This window comes from Myotis daubentonii, chromosome 7 (genome assembly GCF_963259705.1).
Source record: "Myotis daubentonii chromosome 7, mMyoDau2.1, whole genome shotgun sequence".
NCBI classification, from domain to species: Eukaryota; Metazoa; Chordata; class Mammalia; order Chiroptera; family Vespertilionidae; genus Myotis; species Myotis daubentonii.
The window spans coordinates 52,223,131-52,239,433 of record NC_081846.1 but is presented as its reverse complement, the minus strand read 5'-3'; the positions used below and the strand labels follow the sequence as shown (position 1 = coordinate 52,239,433).

General features: G+C 41.7%; 1 protein-coding gene across 1 annotated transcript in view; it reads right to left on the bottom strand.

Annotated features, from left to right (window-relative positions):
- The window catches only part of GRB14 (growth factor receptor bound protein 14), a 107,702-nt gene extending 92,934 nt beyond the window's left edge, over positions 1 to 14,768 (bottom strand). The window contains exons 1-2 of the mRNA XM_059704254.1: positions 14,399 to 14,768; positions 13,049 to 13,181 (exon numbers count right to left, since the gene is read on the bottom strand). Coding sequence (XP_059560237.1) covers positions 13,049 to 13,181; positions 14,399 to 14,589 — 324 coding nt within the window. The 5' untranslated portion in view covers positions 14,590 to 14,768. The remainder of the gene's footprint in view (positions 1 to 13,048; positions 13,182 to 14,398) is intronic.
- Positions 14,769 to 16,303: the final 1,535 nt, after the last annotated feature.

The window sequence follows — 16,303 nt, the reverse complement described above, 5'->3', positions numbered from 1 at the left end:
CCCCCTATTTTCAATTAAAAGTTATGTTCCAGAAAGATGTTCCGTGTTCATCATACAACTTTCCGTACGGCCCTCCCACAATCCTCACACACCCCACGTGCATATACATGTCCCACTGGGAGAAATATGCAGGAGGTGCCTCATTCCACAGGAGTGATGTCCTCTGGAGATCTCTACAGAGACGATTTACCTGAGCACAAGTCCCATGACCCATCAACATTTCTTCCTTCCATTTTTCTTAAAACTACCTCCTTCAACCTTCCAAATAGGTTTCGGATACCATGACATTTAATGGCTACAACCAAGTTGAGGAGACTTGAATTGTGCCTCTTCGTCTTTCTTGACTCAAGAGCCATAATTTATCAAGTACTCTTTACCTGGACGTCGACCCAATGCCTTTAAATATTTTGGTCACTTTCTCTAAACCTCTCCAAAGGTGCAGACTTGGTTTTGTAAGAGACCCTTATGCCTTTGGAACAAAGGCAGGTTCAGCCTAAATGAGGTCATTAAAACAAAACATCAAGTTCCCAGTGCCCTAAGACTCCAAGCCAATGACCTACAGAGTGTTCCAGCTGATCTTAATTTCCCTGGCACAGCACAGTAAGAGTACTGTAATATAATGCAAAATGTCTCTAAAGAGAAACTAGATACTGGCCTGAGTCTTGCCAATACACAGTTGAATAATACCAAAGTACCCTTTCATCTGAATACTGGGCTTCACACGCAGATGTCACCCTTCCCAAGAATGAAAGTAATCTTCCACTGTGAATGGGGGTTGAGCGAAAAGCTTTTACTGGACTCAGCCCCATAAAGTATACATGCTTCTTAACTGGCACACATGAGCTGGTAAAACTGAAAATGCTTACAAGGGGACCAAAGAGACAAAAACATAGAATTTGTTCTGAGTAAGGATGACCCAAATTTAGAAGGTGCTAAAAGTGACAAATCAATACTTAAATGTTTATCCTCTCTAGGATCTCTTTTAACAACAATATCAGACCCCTCATGGTAACTAAACTAAGTTAGTTACTTTCACTTTTCTAAGTTTCATTGCAAATTCTTTATCATTTATATTAAACTATCAGTAAATTCCAAAATATCCCCTCATTTCTGTCCTTAATAACAACCACTTCTCTGGTCCTTCCCCATTCATTTATTCATTCATTTATTCTTTCATTCAGCAAAATGTATTCAGTGCCAGGCATTGCAGTTTCCACTGATCCAGTGATATATAAACCAAAGTCCTTACCCTCTCTTAAGGTTTATTTCCTAATGGGAAAAGGCAGAGAATGAACACATATATGTGACAAACTATGATGAGCTAGGAAGAAAAATTAATCTGGGTGAGAGAGAAAAGAGTGCAGAGGTGGTGAAAAGCAATGTCGGTTTTAAATTCCACCTGAGCTAGAATCTTTTTAATGATCCATCATCCAGTAAAGCAATTAGGGTCTCTATCAGATAAAATCCGCTTTACTTTTCTCAATAAGAGATTATCAATAGGCATTCTGAGAAAGAAAAATCTTTACTGAAAATTATTGACTATATCTTATAAGAGAAATAGCTGAAAGCAATCAAAATTAAATACAGAACTAAGAGTTCTGAGGAGTATGATGAAGTGTCAAAAAGGGCATGAAATTCCTTTGCGTGAGTGTCATTTCCACCTTGACTTTCAGCTTTTTTATTTAACTAAATAAAAATCAAGTATAAAATTAGAAATAGCCCCATTAATTGGAATTACATTGTGATAAAAATGTCTTTATGTTTTTAATGAAAGCAAAAGGTATATGTTTTTTAAAAATGAGTCTAGCAGCTAGAATATTTTTTGTCAACAGAAATTAAGAAATATTAAAGTTTTTTAATAAAATAGAATGGGAATTGACTAGCATACGAATAAATATCTCACGATATGATTTCATAAAATGGGTTTTAACCACAATATTAAATAAAATGCACAAAATCTGAAAAAAAATCATGTACATATTACTTCCTTGAGTTTTATCTAATGTATCTAAAAATTGTGGTAGTCCCCGAAGGAATTTGTTACATTTAAAGGAATCAGTTACTGACTGTGGCAGATGCTGCGGCACACCGTCCCAACCCTTCGGCCCTGAAGCACTCGTTCTCCCAGCTGTTAGAGTGTCAGCCATGAAGACCGCCTGGCTAAGCCCGCCCTGCCAGCCACTGCACTAGGCTGAAGAGAGTCCTTCCTGGACAGCCCCGCTCCTCGGCCCTAACTGTGAATCATTCTGAAGGGTCATCCCAGATCCAGAGCTCCTATGGGATTGGCTAAGGTCTCTGCTGGGGCTGCACTGTGCCTATCCCCTGGGTCTATTCCCACAGGTAATGTTTCCATGAGCTCTCCCTAGTAAACTTTCTACAGGCAAAGCCACTCTTCAGGTTGGCTTCCCAAGGATCCTCGCCACAGCAGTAACCTCTGTCACATCAGGTGTTTGTCAGTGTGCTTTCTTTCAGCTACTGATGGGTCCTAAGTATTGAGAACAGGGGAAAATACATTTAACTACATGACCAAAGGCCACTTTCAGCATTCAATATCTCTCCCTGATGCACTATTGCTTTGTTCTTAGGAAACTCTCCCTCAAAGGTTATCCATTCTCTGACAACAGGAGAGGGAAGAACTGAAGTCAATAATTGAAAGCTGAAAAACAAAAAAATAAATAAAATTTGTCATTACTCCCATCACACCATCATTTATCTAAATCAGAACATTTCAACACTAGCCAAAATTCTTATTTCCAACCCTATCTCCCTTTCAGAGAAATATGTGTAAGGCATAAAAAGATAGGAAGTGCTTCTGATTTGTGGTGCTTTGATTCATTATTAAAAGAAGCTTTCCCTGTATGTGATGCCCTGGAGGTTTACATGCCCCTGGGTAATGCACCAGGTGAGAAAGTTATTGTGAACACTGGTGGGTTCTCAGGAAGATAAGTTTTAGAAAAAAGTACACTGGAAGGTGGGGATTTAGAAGCAGATTTTCTTAAATCTATGATTTTGTACACCCCTTGGAAAGTCTTATACACTAAAGGGTATGCATTTCCCCATTTCCATATTATAAACACTAAATAATTCAACTACGCCATTAATAGTTAATAATTAAAAAATGTGCTAACACCAATCCCCTGCTCTGAAAGACTTATATTATAAACCCAATGGATATTTCCACTTAACTCTGCTAAATGTGTGAATTTTTTTAAAAATATATATATTTTATTGATTTCTTACAGAGAGGAAGGGAGAGGGATAGAGAGTTAGAAACATCGATGAGAGAGAAACACCGATCAGCTGCCTCCTGCACACTTCCCACTGGGGATGTGCCTGCAACCAAGGTACATGCCCCTGACCGGAATCGAACCTGGGACCCTTAAGTCCGCAGGCCGACACTCTATCCACTGAGCCAAATCGGTTAGGGCTGGATTTTTGTTAATACACAGTAAGCTGGAAGAAAGTACAGCAGTCCATCAAGCACTTTTCACTTATAACTCTATGAAATAATGTATAAAGTCAGAAATATATCATTAATTTCATTACACATGATCCTATGTGTGTAATGAAAGCAAAATGTATATGCTACTAAATCCAGTTGGTCCAGTATTCTAGCATATAACTTTATCTTTGTTCATAGACTCTGTTAATATAATTGGATATATTTTTTTTAATTTGATGAAAAGAGGAAGAAAATGATTGATCATGATTAGAAAAATATGTCAAAATACAATTTGTTAAAATTGGTTTTAATTATCTTCAATAACTCAATTATCTATTCTTTTCCCAACGAACTCCAAAACAATGAACCTACCACACTCTATTTAGAGAGGAAAATAATAATTAGACCCAATAGATAAAAAAGACAATTTAGATTATGGTAAGTACAGCTAGGAAAATACAACAGGTTGTGTGATGGAGGTGGGGGTGTAGTGGCATAGTTGAATTATTTAGTGTTTATAATATGGAAATGGGGAAATGCATACCCTTTACAGATGTAGAGGGATACCTTAGGTAGACTAGTCAAAAAAAGGCCTCCTTGATAAGATGATCTTGTACTGAGAGCTAAGATTAAAAAGGTGTCAGCTATGTGAAGAGTCAGGAAAAGAGGTTCTAGGCAGAGGAAACAATCAAGCCAAAGGCTCTGAAGTAGAAAAAAGCTTGCCAAGTTCACAAATGGGTAGGATCGCCCTTCCATGGCCGGAGTATAATGAACAAAGAGTAGAATGCAGGTGAATTTTAAGAGGTGTACAGAAGCTAAACCATGTACAGACCTATGGGCTAAGATAAGAATTTAGATTTCATTCTCAGCTATAGAAAAGTTTTCAACCAGGGAATGACATGATATGATCTATATTTCTGAAAGTTTACTGTAGCAAGTGAATGGAGAATAGACCAAAACAGGCAAAAGTAGAAGCAAGGAGGCCATTTATGAGGCTTTTGTACAGGAAGAGACAGGGACCTAACTTGGGATGATAGCAGTGGAGACAGAGACAAGTTTATGGCTTCTAGTTTATTGTGATGAAAGATGGAGCTGTACTTGACAAAGATCAGAAAGAGGTCTCCTAGGTTTCTGGTTTGAGCAACCAATGGATGACTTGAAAGTGGAGAACAGCCAGGTACATACTGGACCTACGTCAGCCTCAAGTGTCCACATCTAATCTTATATCCATACATCTAAGTTTAAATATAACTGTACCACCTAATCTGGCCCCACTTCCAGATATACCTTTTCTGACTCTCTAATAGTTGGACCTTGACTTTGACACACAATTTGTGGTTTAACTAGCCCCGCCTGCCCCCATCATTTCCACAATCGTGGCTCCTTTGCTCCTTGCCCCATGGCATCCCAATGGACTCTTTATCAAAGGTGTGGTGAACATGTGGGAAGATCGGAACAAAGGCTTAGAAAAAAACTTCTGGGGCAATGGAACCAAAGAAACCTCCCAAGACTCCTGTACGTACTACATGGAGTCATTAGTTCTTCAAGAGCCATCGGAATCTCTTGCTCTCAGAACAGGAAGAAATCGCAGTGCTCAAAGGCCCAGAAAGTGTAGGCAGTAGTCTCTTCTCACTCACCCATCAGCAGCAGGACCCTATTAAAAACTACACACAGAGAAGCATCCATCAGATGCTCAAACCTCAGAGGGAAGGTAGGGGAGGGTGGGGGTAAGGGGGACAGATCAACCAAAGGACTTGTAGGCACGCATATAAGCATAACCAATTGACGCAGACAACAGGGGTTGAGGGTGAGGGCAGGATTGGGGGGTAGGGTGGGGGCAGTGGGGGGATAAGGACATATTTGTAATACCTTAAAATCAATGAAGAGAAAAAAAACTAGGCTTCTTTATTCCCAGTCTAATATCTTTTAATCACATCATATTGACTCACCTCTTTCCATAGAAACTTATTAAAAATGGTATACAGGATGTTGTACATGTACTATTCTTTGGAGCTATTATGGGTTTAAAATTTTTTACTGACTGCCATACCTATCTAACCACCACATGTAACATTACACCTATAGGAAAATGCATGTAAATAAACAGCCAACTTACAAATGATCTTGTGGAATAGATAGAAACAGTCATAAACTTGTTAAGAATATCCTCCTTTGTGTTCTTATTTTCTCTGCGGCTTTGAAAAAATACTAAATAAGTGGGACCAAAGGGAAGGGCAAGAACTAATGGCTGTTCTCCCCATACTGGCTCTCCCATTTCTCTTGTGAATTCATTCCAAAAGTTTCCCTTCGGCTCCCACACCTTGGCAAAGGCTTGTAGTCACTTCCCAGGTTCTCCCTTGAGCTGTCCTTTCTCTAGGTGCCAAAAGAACAATTCCCAAGTCTGCTTATCCCTGATCAAATGCTTACACAACATAATTTGTTACTATTTCATATAACCTGGCTTATTTTAAAATATATTTGTATTGATTTCAGAGAGGAAGGGGAAAGAGAGAGAAAAAAACATCAATAATGAGAGAGAATCATTAATCAGCTGCCTCCTGCATGCCCCACACTGGGGATCGACCCCACAACCAGGACATGTACCCTGACCGGGAATCTAACTGTGACCTCCTGGTTCATAGGTCGATGCTCAATCACTGAGCCACCGCAGCCAGGCATAAACTGATATTTTTGAAACCAACATGCATAGGACTGCAGAAATCTTTTTTATATTAATTAAGATCCACACTGATATTGAACCATGAATGTTTCCAATTTTCCTTCTCTTGATAGAACAATATATGCCCCAAGGAGAAAACAAACCAGAAGCTGAGCTTTCAAAGAACTGGAAAACAAAACACATATTGGAGACAAATGTACAACAATGTACCCTTCAAATTAACCAAAACTTAGAGGCAATCTTCGAACTGGAAATAAAACCTTGACAAACAGAATATTTTCCAGGGATTTAAGTTGTAAAATAGGAAGAGACAGCTGTCTTCTGCTACAAATGAAAGTAACTAACATGAACAAGGGAGAAACTAGAGTTGGTAGCTAAGGGGCCTCACTAAGATGCAAGCTCAGAACAATGGCCAAGGCGGTTTCCCATCACTGACGGGTGGCATCAACTGAAACCATATCAAATAAATAGACTTCAAGTGAATCAAGTGATCTGAGGTGAAGAAACTGGTCAGCCAAACCAATCAATGGGTCACCACGTCATGCACTTATTATAGGAATTTGTTTTGTGGGATCTTTTTTTCTGGGTCACTAGCCGTCCACTGTTTTCTCTCCACCGCTATATACCATACCTACTGAACCTGCACCTCCAGTTCACAAAATGTGTTCCCACAACCCTTGCTTCGTGAGCCTTGGTCCAGGTCCCTATGTCCCTTTGACCACAGCTGACTGAATAAGAATTTAACACTCTGGGTTAAAATCTCTGTCCAGGTATAGACTCCAGTCAGTTACCAGGAGGAAATATTTATTCCAATCGGGGTGGCCGTTTGGGACACCTGCACTGACACGCAATCAAGACAAGCAGGACTGCAGAATGTCATGAAGTGAAATCGATGTACACGAAGCAGAGACTATGTGCTATGCTTGGGGGAGAACAAAAGAAAGAGAAGGGAGAAAGTGCCTGTGGTGATTTTTGCTGACTTTCCAGTTTCCAATTCCAATTTCTCATGAGATCAGTGAACTTTTGGCCCTCAAGCACTATACCATAACCTTTCAGGCCAGTTCATGTGAGGTTCTGTTTCCTCCAAACAATCAATACCAGGTCAAAATAGCGGCTGAAGTCCATTTGTAGTATTCCTACCTTTCACCAACTAAATGAAATTGTCCACAATTTTAAAAAGTCAGATTGCCCCCAGAGTTTGAAAGCAACAGAGGATAAGAATACCGCTGATTTTGTACGTATGTCAAAGAGAAAAATAATAAAAGGTCAAATTCCTATGCCCTTCACAGTGTTGTTATTCAGTGGGTTTTGGAACAGGTTCAAGTTTCTATATTTTTCACAAGCATCCCTGCTCATTCTGAGGAAGGTTGGTCCAGTGACTACACTTTGAGAAGTACTGTTCTAAAGCCTGCTTCAATATTGCTACAAAGATCTGTGTACTTTCAAATTCCTCTCCAAGAAAAATTATATTCATCAAGTGCCAACATTCAAAAGTAGTAATTGCTGTTGGAAAGACGTATTTGTTTCAAACCCTAATAGAAGCAAGTACTGTTTCTATTATTCTTTTTTGCCTTTACATGATATCTGCATTTCATTTCACATCAAATAGGATTTTGTAAAATGGCTTGGGTGGCCTAAATATAACTTATAATGTCGTTTCATGTGAAAATAAATTTAAATTTCCAAAACACTAATTTAAAGACTTTGAAATACAGCCAGTTTATAATTTTAGCATTTGATGTACCATTCCAACTGAGAAATTTGATTCTAGGTGGTTGTAAATGAGAAAATTTGATTATAGATGGTTTTAAAAGTAAATTAATGTTTTTGTTAGGGAATAATGGCCTTTTAAGGAAATGTGTGTGTTTTTCAGAGATTCAGACAAAACTAGGTAAAGATACAATCAACAGTATGTATAGGGTTTACTTTATAAAATTTCAACAAAGACAATAAAAATTTTAAAGAGGAATAAATGAAATAAAGGATACAAAAAATCTTGATAATTGCAAAATCTGATAAATGGGAACATAGGCTAGAGTTTATTGTTTTCTATTGTGTATACTGAAGAAATGAGTATATGAGAGTGTGGCTAATGGATTATACCCACAGTTTCAGCACGGCACAAAATGGAATAATTACTTAATCACAAAGGATTGAAAGAAGAGGCCCTTAATTTGGGAAGAGATGAACTTCCTTTTATCATCCTTGACAAATTAAAGGAAAAAAATTCAAAGGCAGAGCTTATGGAAAAGTCATTTCTTAATTATTTGGAAGATATTTTTCATTTTTCTTAAGTAACAAAAAGGCTTAATTGCATACAGAATACACTAGAATTAGTGTGATAAGAGGCAAAGCACATTGAGACATAATCATCTTTTTGATCTCCTTTTATTTAAACTGCAGATGTATAGGCAAATCACTTCTGGCTTTTGCATTTCCTTTTTTAAAGCTTAAAATTTGGATAAGAGACCCACTTACTGGTGTGCTTGTGAGATAACATCCTGTGGACCATAAACCACATACAAAAGCTAGTTATTAGCAATGCTAATAGATCTTATTTGGAGATGACTAATTATTTGGTAAATTTTTCCTGTCAATGTTAGGTTGAAGATGGAGAAGAAAGCTAGAAGGGGATATAAGACACTGGGTGATAGGGGAGGCTAGGGGACTGTCTAGGGTGGGGGGATAAAATGGATACATATGTAATATCCTTTGTAATACTTTAAGCAATAAAAAAAAAAAAAAAAAAAAAAAAAAAAAAAAAAAAAAAAAAGAAAGCTAGAAGGGGAAAACACAATGACACAGTTATCTTTGTCAAAGAATAAAAAGATTCAGGTCCTTAGCTATTAGAATATTAACAAATGGTATTTGTCACCCCTACTCTTGTATAAGGGGCAGAGTTATCACTAACAACACTACCATAAGTTTATTACTTGAAGAACGCTTATGGTTCTTCATTTCTTTGGAAATTGCATCTTCCTCAAAAAAAGATGGTCAAAGCCTCAAGAAATCCAGATTTGCTCAGCCAGCGTGGCTCAGTGGTTGAACCTCGATCTATAAACCAGGAGGTCACAGTTCAATTACATGTCAGTCAATATGCCTAGGTTGTGGGCTCAATCCCCAGTGTGGGGCATGCAGGAGGCAGTCAATCAATTATTCTCGCTCATCATTGATGTTTCTATCTCTCTCTCACTCTCCCTTCTTCTCTGAAATCAATAAAAATATATTTTAAAAATAAAAAAGAAAGCCATATTTTAGCCAAAGCATTTCTTAGCCTCTATTTGCTCATCTGTAAAAGAAGTTCATTCGACTATCAGCGGTTCTCAACCTTCTGGCCCTTTTAATACAGTTCCTCATGTTGTAACCCAACCATAAAATTATTTTCGTTGCTACTTCATAACTGTAATGTTGCTACTGTTATGAATCATCATGTAAATATCTGATATGCAGGATGGTCTTAGACGACCCCTGTGAAAGGGTCGTTTGACCGCCAAAGGGGTCGCGACCCACAAGTTGAGAACCGCTGGACTAGATGATCTTGAAGACTTCTTCCAGCTCGAACATTCCATGACACAGTTTCTCACGGGTGTCTTTTTATCTTTAAAATCTTCAGAGGTTTTATTTTGAATTAGTTTTACTACATAGTCCTGGGAAGCAATTAACCAGAGTTACTATACGAGCCGGGTCCAAGTACAAAAAGACAATACACTTTGGAATTGCTTTATTGGTGAACACAAAGAAATATGCCTGGGAAATATATCTGGCCAATATTATAAAAATACTAGAATGGAAGAGTAAGTGAAGAATTCAGATTTTATCTCATTCCAGCTCTCATTTAAAAAAGAAATACGAGATGCCAACAGTATTGAATACTCTGGGATACTGTATTTGCAAAAAGAGATAAAGCATATCTTATTTGTGGTTTCATTGCAGTTTACCACTCATGAATTATGTAGGCAACTCATATTGTGTATGTATGTGTGTATGTGTGTGTATATATATATATATACATATATATATACCCTGTGAAATGATTTGACTGTGGTTTTGAAAAGCCACATAAAATTTAGCATTTCTAAGGGGAGAAAGAATTGCTAAAATGACTGGAATAGTCAAACCAAAAGAAAGAGAGAATATAAAGAAAAGAGACATCGTTCCCTAGAATGTTTCACCCACGTATAATATTCAATAGTACCTATTCCATACTGTCTTTTGCATCATCTCAACCAAAGATCAGAGACAACTGGTCCATAAATATCATCTTGTAAAAGGGTAATTAGTGTTACCAAGACACAACCTTGGGGAAATCACTGACATAGAATCATGGGTTCCCAAAACTTCACTCATTCCAAAGAACTGAGCATATACAAAGGAATTAAAACAAAGGATAAATTCTTAAGGCAAAGTCACGGTAGGGAAAAGAAAACATTAAAAAAATATATGAAAAAGAACCTTCCTCTTTTCCACTTTGGGACAGCCTTCTCTACTTAGAGACCCTAACCCTTGGGCTGGAGGAAGAGATCAGCAGGAAGTGCCCTTTCTGGTGGGAACACCCCCCTGGGGCTGGTCCCCAGGACTCAGGCCAGAACTCTGCTCATGAAATGAAACGGCACAGCTGTCTGTATGGGTGCGGAGCTCTCTGAGAAGGTCCCTGGGGAAACAGGGCACAAGGCCTGAGCAAGAAATCAGTCAGAGACAGTAATACAGCACCCTTATCCCATCTTGCCATTTGCTAAGCCTGATCTGAAGAAATGTCCTTCCCCAAGATAAGATGTCTTACTCTAGGATGATGACTAGCCACACATCAACACCCACTCTTTCTCTTTTAATTCTATTAACATAAGCATACAATACTGATTATCTCTCTATTCAAAAGAAACCTGCCCCATGGATGCATCTCTTAGACACAGGCATTCTCAATATCCATTCACAAAATTAACCCAACCCCAAATCAAAGCCCCACCTCAGTAAACACCCTCTGGATGGCATTTTTGCTTAGCTCAGTGTCTCAGAGCCTAGGCCAGTGATGGCAAACCTTTTGAGCTCGGCATGTCAGCATTTTGAAAAACCCTAACTTAACTCTGGTGCCATGTCACATATAGAAATTTTTTGATATTTGCAACCATAGTAAAACAAAGATTTATATTTTTGATATTTATTTTATATATTTAAATGCCATTTAAAAAAAAAATCAACCAAAAAAATGAGTTCGCGTGTCATAGGTTCGCCATCACTGGCCTAGGCGCAAGGAACATAACAAGCCCTCCATACACAGGGGAGTCTGTGAAACTCCACCAGACATTTCCTTCTCCCATTCTGGGTCACATGGACAATCCAGAATCAATTCTTTCCACCACACTGACACACAGTCAAATCTGTCATCCATACTTCCATTTTATATCCCAAAAAGCCAAGCTCCCAACAGGCCCAGACATTTCAGAATGGCATTTTTCCCTTGGGCTCTTCCTTTAAACCTCACTCTGACAATAAAGTTCTCAAGAGAGTCTCTTTCTTGTTCATCTCCCCGTCCAAAGTCTCAGTCCCACCGCTTAAGGACTAACTCATAACATTCGTCTGCTCTGGGAATGTTTATTCCCACTCTCTCCAGTCCTTCTCCAAAAGGTACATGCACCAATTAAATTTCACCCTCCCTCCACCAAAGAGAAGTATATATGCCTTGTTATACCAGACTTCTGTCAAAACACCACATCCCATGGATGGAATTACTACTACATGTTACCAAGAAGGATTCATCTCTTTCCTGGGGCATTTCCTCCATCCCTAAAACTATAAGCATACATTACCGAACCCACCACAGGTAGTAAAAGTGCAGAAAAAAAGAAAGGGAGCAACAGATGGGCAAAAATGATTCCCCTCTCTCCTCGCTGCAAGCATCTGACTGTTTAAACTTACTGCTTCTACCCTGCAAGAACAAGATACATTTTGCCTAGTGAAGCCTCTCCTTGTTTTCTTGATTCAAAACTGGGAGGAAGAATATTAAGAAGAGATAGGATTATTCTAGAATATACTGATTTGTTTGTTTGTTTTCCTTTGCAAAATGTGTAATTGTGATGGATCTCCCCCTACTTGCTTCAACCTTGAAATCTAATTTGCTTAAGTCGGTCCCACACTAGAAACTCATAAAGAAAGAAAATCATAAAAATAAAAGTCCTTCTTCTAATGATCACTTACAAGTCATCTGCCTTCTGCCTTCAGTAAGAGGAATTCATTGAAATAAAGAAGACATGGGGTCCTAAACTCCAATTACCTCTGCCACAGATTCACTATATCACTTTCCTTTAGTAAATGAGGTTGGTTTGGTATTAAACAAACAGCCAAACCCTTTCTCATCCCCCATATCACTGCCCCCCCTTTCCAATTCCTGACCTACAATTGATAATCTAGTTATCCCATAGACTTCTTCCACCTACTCTGTGAATAATAGCTCTCAGACTCTGCACTATACAGATATTTTCTCATTTAAACCATCCAGAAAACCTGACAGCTAAGCTATATATATGTTTTATTGATTTCAGAGAGGAAGGGAGAGGAAGAGTGAAATAGAGAAACATCAATGATGAGAGAAAAATCATTGATCGGCTGTCTCCTACATGCCCCACACTGGGGACTAAGGCCACAACCTGGGCATGTGCCCTGACTGGGAATCAAACCATGACCTCCTGGGTCATAGGTCGCCATTCAACCACTGAACCACCAGGCCGGCCTGACAGATAAGTTTTAAATTCCCATTATACAACTGTGAAAACTGAGGCCTTAAGGGCAAATAATGCCAAAGAACTATGTCAGTCAATAGAGTTATTTAAAATAGGCCTTTATTAATATTGCAAGTTATTGAGCATTGTAAAGACTATATAGATGTAGAACTCCTGATAATTTTGAATTAGAAGATTTTTTTAAATGCATACCTGTTTTTTCCTTGAATTTGTTTGGGGAAACAGGTCTGTTGATAACACAGATGTAAATGAAGAACAGCATAGCTCAGGAAAAGGGTTTGGAATAGAGGACACTTCCAGAACATCAAGATCTTTCTTTTTTCTCCTACACCAAGAGAACACAGGATGAAATTTACATAAAACAGAAAGTAAAATATAATTGCTGTCAGAATTAAAAAGCTAAGGCTAACATGCACCACTCTGTGACAACAGTCTGCGATGTACTTTCTGTGGGTTAAGATAAAATGCTAATTAATATACAATCATGTATAGTATCCTATCCTTTGGGAAGAGGGGGCAGGTAAAAAGTCACCAGGCATGGAAACCCCATTTCCAGCACTTTGATAATTTCCCTGAAGCCCAAATACATACTATATATTTATGAATGCAAAAATCACCCTTAGGAGTTAGGCATTGTTATGCATCCATTGAATTGACGAAGTCTATAAAAATAGAGTGAATTCATCCCTATGCCATTTTACTAATCACTTTTGGAAGTTATGGTTTATTAATTATAGCTGTGGTTCATCTCACTTCAAATTTCATTCACAATGTTGCCCACACACAGTCTGCTGGTTTTTCAAGTACTTATAGATACTAAATCGCAAGTCAGTGTTTTTGAGGAGGTAAGTGATAGAAGTTGCTAGTGGAAATATCTAGTCCACTGAAAGTAATTTTAACTTCAGTGAAGTTGAAGCACTTTGAACATCTGAAAGAAGTCCCAATTAAATGTATGAATGTAAAGGACTAAGAGAATCGTGTATTGTTGCAGCCTTTTCCTTTTCTAAAGTGCGTGTAAAATTGTGAACTCTAAAGGCACTTAGAGCTGAATGCTGTGGCAATTGGGAAACCTTTCAAAGCCTCTATTCTTTCCTGCTGAACAGCAAGACTGCTCAAGTGTCCATCCCTGCTCTCCTCCTTCAGGGTCGCTGTAAGACTCTATGCGGGAGGTGAACTCGTTTACGGTAGGATTTTGTAAATCTATAAAAATAAAAGGCGTTGTTTATTTGTTTTTCAATACGCGGCCAGGAAGAAGGAAGGGAGCTGGGCGGTGGGCCTGCAGCTCGGCCTCCCACTTCACACGGGTGGGCAGAGGCGCGCGAGCCCGGGTGCTCTCCCTGAACCGGCGATGCTATTTATAAGGCTCTGCCAGATCGCAATGTCCCGCCGATCGGGCAGCAGCCAGCTCCGAGGGACTTGTCTTCAGAGACTTTCACAAACTTGGCCCGGCTCTGGGCACATGGCTCACCCCCGAGGACCGCCTCCTCACCCCCGCGCCGGCCGCCACCCCGGACACTCCCCCGCGCCCCGGAGGCTGCCTACCTGTCGGCCGCCCAGCCGCGGGGCCCGTCCGGCGGGGCCAGGAGCGCGCGCGCGTGCAGCCGGGGGCCCCGCGCCAGGTCGCGGGCGTCGCCCCTCCCCCGGGCAGCGCCGCACACCTGGGCGGCCAGCGGCGGCTCCCCGGCTGCCGCCCTGCCCGCGGCGCCCTGCCCATCTTGCAGGGAAGTGGTCATCGTAGCCGATCAGGGGGCTCGGGCGTCCGGGGAGACCCGCGCCCGGGGGCAGGAGGTCGGGAGGCAGGAGGCCAGGTGCCCGTGCGGCCGCCGAGCGCGCTGCAGGTGCGGTGGCCTCGCCGCCTGCGCTCCGGCCCGGGCGGCTCCGTCGCTCCTCCGAGCAGCGGGCGAGGCGGAGGGGGAGGGGAGGGGGCGGAGGAGGAGGGTGGGGAGAGGGGAGGAGCGGTGGGTGGGGGCCGAGGGCGGCGGGGCGACGCGCGGAGGGGGCGGGGAGGCGGCCGGGTGCCGGTCGGGCCCCGCGCGGGCCGGGGGCGCTCCAGGAGGCCGGCGTCCTTCCCAGGCCAAGCGCGCCTGGGCCCTGGCCTGGATGGACCCCCGCCTCCCCAGGTGGGCACCGGAGCGCGAGGATGAGCCCGGGGTCCGAGTGGGCCCCGCGCGGCTGGAGGCGGGGACCCACAGAGCGGCGATCCCGCCCAGCTTGCCTGCGGGCCTGCAGGTGGGGCAGCGTGTGAGCTGCGCGGACCCCCAGCGCGTTCCATTCTTCTTGCTCTGCAGTCTGAGATCATCACCTAAGCTGTGGCTGGGCCGCCATGACAGGCCCCACGGTGCCAGGAGGCCAGGTTTGCCCCAGTCTTCCCTCCTTCCACCCCGCAGCCCAAGGCTGGGGTGGGGGGTTTGGGGGGCCAGGGCGGGAGGAGGGGAGTCAGTAAATACTATCAGTAGAGAAAACTACTGCAGTGTTTGAGAATTCTTAAGAAGGCACAAGTAAACCTGAAGATGTCTTAGGAATTAGAAAAATGATTCATTTTCTTTTAACAAGAACAGCTCTTGTTTAACAAGTTTCCACTCTGCCTTGCCCGATTCCCCCTCACCACAGCCTCGTGTTAGGTTTTACAGATAAGGAAATTGGGGCTGAAAGCCATGGAGGAGGACCTTGAGCAACATCGCCCAGATAATCGGTGCAGTCAAGCTTCCACTCCAGAAGATTCCGTATCAAATCCAGACCGTTTGAAACGGCAATTATGTTCACTTTCTGAGCTGCGGCAATTCTACCAGGAAGATCTGGGTGATACTGTTTCTGCTCTTCCATGCTTGTCCCCATCCCCGTGCACCATTGAGGGTTTCCAAATGTTTTACACTATGTTCCTTGACCAGATTAGATAACATCTGTCCCTGGCATCTGTTCCACCGGGTTTTCTTAACCTCTACACCCTCTGTCCAGGGAAAGGCAGATGACACACTGCCTCCTGAGGAAACGGGCCAAACATCCGTGCATTCTCCCCACCCACCCACCCACCCCCACCCCCACCCCCGCCCACCACCACACACACCATCGCACCATCCACTGCTGACACCCAGGGGTCGCTAACTCCCAGCCTTTGAGGAGACTAGGAGAAACTCCACGGAGGCAGAAACCCTTTGAGTGATAAAGCTTTATTTTCCTGATGTCAAAATGAACACCCAGTAAAGAGCAGTACTGGCGTGGGTCACATGGCGGGTGTGTTCTCTGGGACTTTACAGTGCCATGGCCAGGACAGGACAAAAGGGTAGTTCTCCTGAGGGATAACATTACTACTAATAGTGAGAGGTCACATGTATAGATGCTGTGTTCCCGGCAAAGCCCTCACTCACATCCAATTCCCTAAATTATGGTGTAGATTCTGTGTGGGGGTTTTTAAAGAGTTTAATGTAAAAGCATACAGACATATTGAGG